The 11,083-nt window shown below is 38.1% G+C and overlaps 1 protein-coding gene across 1 annotated transcript; it reads right to left on the bottom strand.

Annotated features, from left to right (window-relative positions):
• Positions 1–2,602: 2,602 nt before the first annotated feature.
• Positions 2,603–4,359, bottom strand: LOC131153405 (receptor-like protein 53). Its single transcript, XM_058105692.1, has one exon. The coding sequence runs from the start codon at positions 4,011–4,013 to the stop codon at positions 2,727–2,729; it is 1,287 nt and encodes a 428-aa protein (XP_057961675.1). The 5' UTR covers positions 4,014–4,359; the 3' UTR covers positions 2,603–2,726.
• Between the last annotated feature and the right edge of the window lie 6,724 nt (positions 4,360–11,083).

Genomic DNA, 11,083 nt, shown 5'->3' with positions numbered 1-11,083 from the left:
AGTTTTATCTTTAATATACTTGCGTTTATTTTTGAGTTAAGAAATATTCTAAAGCCCTCAAGTATTTTACAACATTAATTTCTATTCAAGAAAATATTTTTGACACGAAAATTGTGTGGCATAAGTTTATTTTTACGTTACATATTTCATGAAAATATGAGTAAAGATGACATGAGTTGATTTTTGCATGGTGTATTTCACGAAAATATGAGTAAAAATGAGATTTTAATGATATTATTTAAATTATATATTAAAATATTTTCAAAACCTTTTATGACTCAGACTATACAGAAAATTACGAATGTTCGGTACCGTAACTTAAAGTTTAAACGGATCAGAGTGCACCCACGCTATTTACAGAGTTGTTTTATATGGTAGTGGATTTCTCCTGAGTGCACATCTGGGTCGAACTAGGATTTAATAAAGAAAATCTCACTTAATGATTATGTACGTTAATTTAGTTTGGCCAACCAGCTAATTAAGTCCAGTTTTCAGATCGCACAACCCAATCATGGGGGTAAACATGACTTACGGTTAACAGAAACATGACTTACAGCTAACAGAAACATTATTCATGGCTAACAAACCTAAGAGTGATTTTTATAATATATGTATATACATATTTAATTACGTGTACAGAACTATTGATGATTTGAAGGAAAAATATATGTTTATGTGAATATGGTCATTTTTGTGCCTAAATGATGATCTAAAGTAAACGTATAAGGAAAAGTATATATGTATATAATTAAATAAAAGTTTAATTTAATAATTATAGTATGTGGTTATAAAATTTTACTGCTGTAGTTGATGGTAAAAATTTTATGTAGAAATTTTTAAATTTACATTTATTTTAAAAGTAGTTTTGAAGTTATAGTATTAAATATTATTTTATGAAAGTATAATATTATGAAAGCTCATTTTGGCCACACACTAATAATAATCTTATTTACTTATTGAGCGTCGTCTCACCCCAATCGTTATTTTACATTTAAGATAATTTGGAAGAGTATACCAGAAATCTAGCGTAGTAAGTGCATGGACGGGAGTAGAAAAAGTAGAGTAAAATAAAAATTTAGTATAATACAATTTAAAATATGTTTGTGTATTTTAGAATTTTAAAAATTTTCATTTTACTAGTTGAAACATATATTTGTAATAAAACTAATTAGTGTTCTGATAACAAAAATAATTTAGATTTATGTGCGTCAACTGAAAAATTTATATATAGGAACCCACTCGGGTTGAGGTCCTTACAATGTGTCCATCACGGCCTTTCAAGGCCATACATGTAACCCTCTCGCACATGTCATGGATGCAAGAACATTGCATTGTGATGCTTTGGATGTGAGGGTTTTTATAATATAACACTTGACTAGCTCATGCATGTGTATATATATTAGTTGAAGGAAGGCATGCCAATTTTCAACCTGCATTTTTTACCCATTATGTTCTAAAACACGTCCTCTGGGCATGAGAATCTCTCTCTTTTTTCACATTAGCATCTTTAACTCGTAAATTGGGCAACCTATGGATATGCTGAGCCTTCATAGTAGGGTTGATTTTGGTTGGGTTAACCTCAAATTTCTACCCATACCGATTAGCTCAGTTTGAGAGAGAGAGAGAGAGAGAGAGAGAGAGAGAGTAAACTCAATAATGCCACTGACTTAGAGTCCCTATTAGCTATGAACATAAAAATTAAACCACAAAGAGTTTTATAAAGATTCAAAGAACCTTAACCTCAAGCAATACTCACGTTACACAACATTTAGCAAGCATTCTCTTGCTTTATTTTCCTTGTTTATGTTATTTTTTCTCATTATATTCAAATTAGATTAGGTTGGGTAGTTTGTGCTCTTAACTCGTTCTTAAACTTATATATTCGATTTGCATGAAATTATCTCAACCCAAACACTTCCAGAATGGTTTGGATTTGGACTGGACTAGTCGGCTGGACAAACCTAAGAAAGAGAAAGTTGAATACAGTACTCAACTCAGCAATGGTCATATCACATCCCCCTAACTAAGATTTGGATTTTCTGGCAATGAACGCCCAGCCCAACCCATGAAGCACGGGTACCCCACTACAGTTACAGGGCATCATTCGACCCATGGGCCCTTCGAATGATTACAGCCACTCATCCTCCATCGATTCCTCGATCAACGGCTTAGATTGCACCTCCCATTCCCAGTACGAAAGGTCAGGATTCTGCCACCTCAAGCTACGCTCGAGTACAACATCTCCGTTCCCCATAAGCCGAGGGATAGTTTCTGGTAAACGGTAATAACCTGCAGCGTTCTGGGCAGCTTTTATTTATTTATTTATTTATAAGCTCCAAAATGGATATACGTTGTCGTTTTGTTTTTCTGTTCTTTCATACTCTTCTTTTCTTCTCGAATGTAAAGACCCTTTTAATTACTATCGTCTGATGAATCCTCAAGCGACACTGAACACCCCCACGACGGGGATCTGGTGACCCCCACACTCGGTGAGGTCCCACTCTCCGATCTACACGCACGTGAGCAAAACGTGCTTTTCGTCATCGGAGCCGGCCACCTCCGTCGTCAGCACTCGGCACTCAGCACCCACTCCTTTAAGCCATTTATTTCTCCATAATCCACCTCTTAATAAAAAATAAAAATAAAACTCAAAACTAGAATAAACAAGTGATCGAAGGCACCAGAAAAAAAAGAGAAGATTAAATTTACAAATAATAATTAATAAATCACAAGCTTCGAGGGATCACTGGACCAAACTTCCTACAAACCCTCAACGGCTTCTGCTCAGCCCCCTGACAAAAGAAGAACGTTAACGGACAGCTGTACAAGCAGTTGTCATCCAACGTCACCGTCGCCTGCTCCGCCTTCAGCTGCTTTAACGGGCTCGGAATCGGCCCGAACAGGTAGTTTCCGCCGAGCAACAGTCGTCCCAACGGCGACACTCCTGCGCCCGGAAATACCGCCTTCAGGGCGTATCCAATCGGAACCATACCCGTGAACTTGTTCTTCTCCAGAGACACTGCGGTGAGTTTCGGCATTAACCCCAAGAACGCCGGCAGGAGTCCCCGGAGCTCGTTGTTGCTTATATCTACTGCGATAAGCCCGCTTTTACCGGCAGCGGTTTTGCCGGGCTCTTGTACGGAGGAGAACCGGTTGAAGGATAGAGTGAGCTGCTGAAGTGACGGGTGCGTGAACAGAACGGACGGGACGGCGCCGGTGAGAATGTTGTTGCTTAGATCCATTACTTGTAGAGAACCCAAATGTTCGATGCTCTTTTCGGGGATGAGTCCCGACAAGTTGTTGTTTCTCATTGAGATTTGGACCACAGACGGCGGGAAATTCGCCGGGAGTTTTCCGGAGATGGCATTGTCGCTGGCGTCTAACAAGAAGAGATTCTTTAGAGAGCTCAGGTCGGGGAATTCGCCGGAGAGCTTGTTCGCTTGGAGTTGTAGCCTTTTCAGGCGCGTCAGACCGTTGAGGCTCGCTGGAATCGTGCCTTGGAAGCCATTGCTGTCGAGGGCGAGCTCCTCGAGATTAGACAGAGAGCCGATCGAGGCGGGTATCTCGCCAGAAAACGAGTTAGTAGACAGACCCAGTCGCCGGAGGCGAGTGAGGTTGGGCAGCGAGTCGGGTATGGAGCCCGCGAAATAGTTGCCGGAGAGGTCGAGAGTCTCTAAATAAGGGAGGTTCAAGGCGGCGGAGGTGAGATTGCCGGCGTAACCCGCCTGGTCGAGGCTGAGCTCGGTAACCCGGCTGGTGCCGGAGACGACGACGTCGCACCTGAAGCCGCAGGTGAATCGCTCGCCGAAGAGATTATCGCAAGGATCGACGGTGAAGTTCCAGGAGCTCAGACAGGACCCGGGACTCACAGAGCCACGGTCGAGCCCGTTCTTGAGCTCCTTCAAAGCTTCGATGTCTTCCCAATACGTCTTGGAGTCCACCGCCGGAAAGAACAGCTGAGCAACCGAAACTAAGAGGAACAGAGAAAATGCCCAAAAACAGATTCTACCCATATGCGCTATATATGGTCAATGCTACGCCGATGGAGCGTCGGGCATTGATGAGGTCTTGGATTCCGACGATGGTTGGAAGACGAGAGAGAAGAGGGTAGCTTTCGGTGTTTTGTCTGGCAGTGCTTTTCAGTTTTGCTGAGAGGGCTTTCGGGAGTGCCTTCACGGGGAGGTGTCAGAGGCACTCTTAAATTTGTAGATATTTTGTTTTTTTTGGGCGGAGAGAGAGAGAGAGAGAGAGAGAGAGAGTGGGGTTGGCCTTTGTTGGGCCGCGCTTGGCATCAACAACCATTATTTCTTTCTTACTGGAAAGTTCTCAATAAACTTAAAATAACCCAGAGGCCAGGAAACCAAGATTTTTTTTGTTGTCTGTAAAATATATATGTAATTGGGGTTAACGGATTAATGGCACGTGTATAGAAGATTAATAAAAGCACATAATAAATAATAATTAGAAAATGAAATCAATTTTTTTTTTTTTTTTGCGCCACCAATATGAAAGGCCAACGGAACACAGGCACAGCCCAAACAAGTTGGTGGCTTTATGGGACCAGAAGCAGTCTAAAAAGGAGTGGTGGTGGTTGTATTATTATTGTTCACATTTTTTTTAACTTGGAATTCAATTAAAGCTTCCGTTGGGGAGAATCAAATTCGCACTTTGGTTTGTTTTCATTTATTGCATTTCTCTGGGAAGCGTTTGGTGATGGGAATCTGTTTCTTTTGGGAATGTTTTCATGTGCTTTTATTTTTGAGACAAAGGAAAATTTTAAGCAAAGGGAGTTGGGCTTTATGAAACGTCAACACCATCACAAGACCCCAATCCAACGGTATCTTTTGGTGGGATTTCTTAATCAATGAGTGGTTAAGGTCAAATCAGCACTAATAGGCCTACCCAGATAACTGAACCCAACCTAACCGATAATCCCTAACCGCCCCAAAATTTTAGTATTACCATGCCCAGTTGGCCTCAATGGAAACTTCATAAAAAACTAATTTTAAATATATATTAAATTTTGATCCAAATGTAAATTTGTATTGAAATTTATTAAGATCCATTCAAATTCAAACCCAAGATCCAAATTTCATACTAGGAAATGTAACTGAAGATTGTATTTGATGGTGTAAATTACGTATCTTGGATTTATATTTATATAGATTTGGTTGAACTTCGATACTATTTCACATTTTATTGTATTCAAACTCGTGTTAAATTGAAGTCCAAACTCATCTCAAATTTAGTAGTATAAATTTGAACTTCGATGTCTTAGATAAAATATGATATTAAATTTCTTGCAAAAGCACAAAAAATTAAATTCAAATCATGAAATCCATGTGCCTAAACTTCAAAACATGAGATAAGAAAAATAAAATAAAAATGTAAAAAATTATTTTTTAATATTTAGTTATCAAGAAAAATTAAAAAAAAAATAGAAGATATAATTACTTCAATGAAAAAAAATTTAATTTTATAAATCAATAGCCTATATGATTGTACACGATAACGAAATAAAATAAAATAAAATAAATCAAATTTATCGCATAATTTTTATATTTTATCTTACTTCATTTTTTGTCGAACGTGATTTTCACGCCATTTTATATAATGAGCAAAATATGATTTTTGTGTTAAATTTTTTTTTTTTATAAAAAAAAGAAAGCAAAAAACAAAAAACTGTATTCCTGTCTTTTGACTCTTTTGTTATATTTTTTTTTTAGATCAAATGGTAAAAGTGTATATTGATCAAAGTACGAATGTACAAATACTCTGGGCATACCCAGGCCAAACAAACAAGGTATTACACCAAAACGAAAATACATCCAAAAACCCGGGCATACCCAGGATCCAAAGAGACTCAGCCAATCTCAATACTTTCAAGGCTAGGAATCCCTAGAAATAATCATACTATTTCTTCCTTACATAACCGAAACAAGACAACTTTTAACATTGAATTACATACATATCATATTTGTTAAAAACTGCCGTGAAGGTGTGTCTTTGAATTACTTTGACTAGCTCCAAAAGAGAAATTGAATGTCCCTCAAATATGAATTTGTTCCTAAAGTTCCAAATATAATAAACTGTTGCAGCCAAGGTAATTTTCCGTCCAGCAGCTTGGATGTTTCTGCCCTTTGCCTCCTTGTGCATCCATTTGACTGCAGCCTTGATGGTGGTCATACTCCTTTTTAAGCCTAGCCATTCCTTAATGATCCTCCAAACCTCACCTGTAAAATTGCATTTAAAGAAGAGGTGGTCAATGGATTCTGTTTCTCTATTGCAGTAGGTGCATCTCTGGTCTGTCTCCACTCCTACCAGGTTATCACAAGTACGTAGTTTTCCTTTCAGTGTCAACCATAAACAAAAAGCATGTTTTGGTTGGGATCCGTTCAACCAAACTTCCTTTCTCCATGGGACTCTAGGCTTTTTTTCTCTCCAAAATTCATAGCATCTATGTGAGCATAGATCCCACCCTTTTATCAGCTCAATGGCACATCCTACACTCCCAGATTTGACAAGAAGTTGATCTCTAATCTCCAAAATTTTTTTGAAGAGTTGAGAATCCTCCTTCTTTGTTGTAATCCCCCAAATATTGTTGTTCTTTAAGTAATTGTGATGGATCCATTTAGTCCATAGGGAGTCCTTCTTAGAGTGTATATTCCAAAGAGTTTTAGACAATAAAGCTTTGTTCCAAGAGCCTAGATCAATAATGCCGAGCCCTCCCTCATCTTTTGGCAGGCAGATGTCGTGCCATGCCACCAGGGGTTTCTTCTTTCCACCCCATAAGAAGACCCTACACACCTTAATGATATGTCTAAGCACATTTAAGGGGATAGGGAAAATGGCAAGCCAAAAACATTCCACCCCTTGAATGATAGAATTCAGAATTTCCAATTTCCCTGTATATGATAATGTGTGGCCTGGCCATACCTTTAGCTGCTCTGAGATTCGATTAATTAAGGGACTATAGTGAGCCGAAGTTAATCTTGAAGCCAACAATGGAACTCCCAAATAACGAAATGGATATTCCCCTAACCTCATACCAGTAATATTCAGAATCTGTTCCAAATCCTGATCTTTAATTCTTGCATAGAACAGATTTGACTTCTAACAGTTTACAGCAAGGCCTGAGCATTTGGAAAATTTTTCAAGACATTCCATTAGGCTTTTTACAGAGACAGCATCTCCCCTCGAGAAAAGCATTAGATCATCTGCAAATATTAAGTGGGTTAATCTCAAATCTCCACATTTCGGGTGGAGTTTAAACCTGAGATTGCCAGAGAGAGATTTCAGGAGTCTTGATAGATAGTCCATACATAAGACAAAAAGTAGAGGGGAAAGAGGATCCCCCTGTCTCAAGCCTTGATTTCCAGGAAAGAATCCAAAGAGACGTCCATTAAGGCTAACAGAGAAGGCAGTAGTTGAAATACGTTCCATGATCCATCTAATCATCATAGGAGGGAACTTCAAATGCTTCAGCAAGTTAGAGATGAAGGACCAATCAATTGTATCATAGGCCTTTCTAAGATCCACCTTCAGGAGGCATCTTGGAGAGACCCTTTTCCTTGTATACCCTCTAATTAGCTCCTGCATCATGTATATATTCTCCACCATGCTCCTTTTTTGTATAAAAGCCGCTTGTGCAGGGTCAATTATCTCTTCCAGGCAGGTTTTAATTCTAGCTGCAATGACTTTTGAAATAATCTTATAGAAGACATTACAGCAAGAAATGGGTCTAAAATCACCAACATGGCTGGCATTATAGACTTTAGGCACCAAGGCAATGATAGTGTGATTGAACTGTTTTAATAGCCTTCCATTGTTGAAAAATTATTTGACTGCACTTATGACATCCAAGCCAACAACAGACCAGCCCTGTTTGAAAAAGCAAGCAAAAAAACCATCCGGTCCTGGGGATTTGCCATCCTCAATACTAAAAAGTGCATCTCTGATTTCTTGATCTGAAATTGGGACAGTCATGGAGATTCTCCTGGCCTCACTGAGGACCGGCCCCGTATCGACAACAAGAGGATGGAGTGAAGAGCAAGTCTGCTTTTTCCCCAGCAGCATTTCAAAAAATTTTACAAATTCCTCTGCAACTTGGGAATAAGAAGTGGTTATTTCACCATTCTCTTTTGTAATAGCAGCAATATGCCTTCTCATCCTGTTCTTGTTAAGAATAGCATGGAAATATGCAAAGCTCCTATCACTGCACTTTAGATATTTGTTTTTAATTACTTGAGCTAAAAAGAGCCAATTTGCCTTCTCAAATCTTTCGGCTTCAATCCTCTTATCCATCAATCTATTTTTCAAGTCTGGACATGTAGGACAGTCATGAAGCTTTTCTTGCAAATCCACAAGCTCGGAGCTAGCTTTTTCTACTCTGGAAGATATGTGAGAATAGTGTTGTTTATTTAGGAGCTTCAATGGATTTTTGAGAGTATGGAGCTTTTTTGCCAGACAGAATTGAGAATAACCAGAAACCTAGATATTCCAGTTATCCTCCACAATCCTCAGGAAGTCTTCATGGATGGTCCACATATTGAAAAATTTAAAGTGCGATCTGCCCAGATCTTGTTTTGTAAATAAAGAAGTTATACCCACAGAGTGATCTAAGAGGATGCCAGGGAATTGGAAATGGACCTGAGTATTCCAGCCTTTCAAAACCCAATCTTGGTTAACCATAACACGATCAAGCTTGCACCAAACATTTCCATTTGACCAAGTGAGCTTACATCCAGTAGAGTTAAGGTCAACCAGTCCAATTTCATTGCAGCACTCCCTGAACTCTTTCATCTCATTATGAGAGGGGGGAATACCATTCCTCTTTTCCTTTGAATCAAGTACACAGTTAAAGTTCCCACACAAAAGCCAGGGGGGTGAAAGGGAAACTCTATTCTGTCTGATATCACTCCAAAGCTCTCTCCTGCCAACCAGAGAGTTGAAGCCATATATGAAGCTCACCATGAATTCATTTGAAGAAACTTTACATTTAACATTACAGTGGATGGCCTGTGGGGTATTTTTAAGCACCCGTAAATTTGACTTATGAGGATTCCAAAGAATAGCAATCCTACTAGCCCTGTGAGTCTCAAAATTGTTTATCTGCTTCCAGGAAGGGAGTTTTCTTTCCCTTATAGTTTCCAGCCTCTCAACCGTGAGCTTTGTTTCTAATATCCCCATTACATCTATCTTATTATTCTTAATGAGATTTGAAATCCCATTTTGCTTTAGGGGTCGGGGTCGATTTAGACCCCTAATATTCCATGATGCTATCTTCATGATGAAGGATGAGGGCCTGGCCCTCCTTTCCTTTTAGCTTGTGCTATGCTTCCACCCTTCCTTGAGCTTTTCCTGTTCCCCACCGTTTTAGATCCATCATTTGGTTCCTTTCCTTTTTTTGAATCCACTCTCCTCATTTGACCTTCCTGAGCCTGTGAAGCACACACCACTTCCTTTGTATTGGTTCCATTCTGTACTGGCTCCATAAGGTTTTCCCAGCAAGTTGTTTCCATCCTCCCTCCCTGATCCTCAATAACCGGATTTATTGGAGTAGCTGAGCAAATTTCTGTTACAGGTTTAGAAGGACAAACAGTCCCCTCTGTATTGCAGGCCAATAAAGGGGCACCAAGAACCTGTGAATCAACCTGACCTTCATGTTATATTTGATTGATGGTGGACTGGGGCTTGGGGTGGGGTTTGGTAAGTTGATCAATAAAGATGATGGAGGCAGTGATGGGTTTGTAATACATAGCCTTACAAATGACTACACCCCTTTGCATTTGATTATCCTTCCTCTTTAATTTTTTTTCTAAATAAATTTTTGAGTAGAAACGTATTTCGAGAAAAGATCTAACCCGACATTAGTAGAATTATCAAAATGAACAAGGATTTATTAGTTTGATTTGAATTTTATTTGCTTAAATTGACTCAAATTTGATTCACTAACTCAAAACTCTCCCATCCAATACGGGCGCATTCAATGGACTCTATTCAAATACCCAATTTTAAAGTTCCTTAGGCCCTCCAATTGTTCGAACCCTAAAATATATCAAATCTTAAATTTATATCCATCATTCTTCATTTTCTTTCTCTTAAGTTATTCCTTGGTTTATACTTTTAAAAGAGTAGTTTTCAGAGTCATTATATAGTTTTGGCCATAGCAATAGGCAAAGTTACCGATGCATAGAGGAAATTGGATAACCTAAACACACAATCTCAACTACCGCAGTATAATCTCACATGCACAGTCAACAATCACATTCATGCTTTTGATTTTTTCTTGATTCTAGTATGTTTGAGCGAATTTCAATCATCCAAATTCATTATAAATTTTTTTGTAATTTATCAAATTATAAATTTAAAAATAACTTTAATTATTACATTACAAAATAAATTAATGATCAAAAATTAAAAAAATACGTTGTTAAAAATGACAAATCATCTACAGTGGATTATTCAATATAAAGTAATATCAATTTGTCACTTTATTAAATTTAGGGTAAAATATACTAATTTATCCTGAGATTTGACAAAAAGACAATGATCTCTCCTAAGATTTTAAAATTTTCAAACACCTCCTGTCAAGTTTCAAAAATCCCAAAAATCTCCCCCAAGGTTTGTGAAAGAGACAAATTTTTCCTTAAATTTTGTAAAAATATAAATATTTAAAGGATAAGTTTATATCCTTAGAGGGTATTTGTGACATTTTTGAAATCTCGAGAAAAATCTATATCATCTTGTTAAACTTTAGAGGAGGTGAGTATCATTGGCCCTTAAATTTAATACAAATTCATTTATTTATCTCATTATTTACCTAAATCATATTGAATTATCAAACAAATCGTCTAATTAATTATTAGGCGTAGTGGTTTTACCACCCAGCATTATTTTTTTTTTTTCTTTAAAAGTGTAATTGGGAGAATTGCGTTGTTAAAAAACGGGTGGAACAGTGGATCCAAGGCTATTGGGGTCCATGACACCCAATCGGTGGACAGACGTCAGTAGGAGATAAAATGTACTACCGCCTGCTACAGCTGCTATCAGTAGCTTCCCTAGGCTGTCCACTACACTCATC

The sequence above is a fragment of the Malania oleifera genome, chromosome 1 (assembly GCF_029873635.1).
Source record: "Malania oleifera isolate guangnan ecotype guangnan chromosome 1, ASM2987363v1, whole genome shotgun sequence".
NCBI classification, from domain to species: Eukaryota; Viridiplantae; Streptophyta; class Magnoliopsida; order Santalales; family Ximeniaceae; genus Malania; species Malania oleifera.
This window is presented reverse-complemented; position numbering and strand designations above follow the sequence as displayed.

Coding starts and splice junctions, on each gene's coding strand:
- LOC131153405 (XM_058105692.1), bottom strand. CDS start 4,013: ATGGGTAGAATCTGTTTTTGGGCATTTTCTCTGTTCCTCTTAGTTTCG.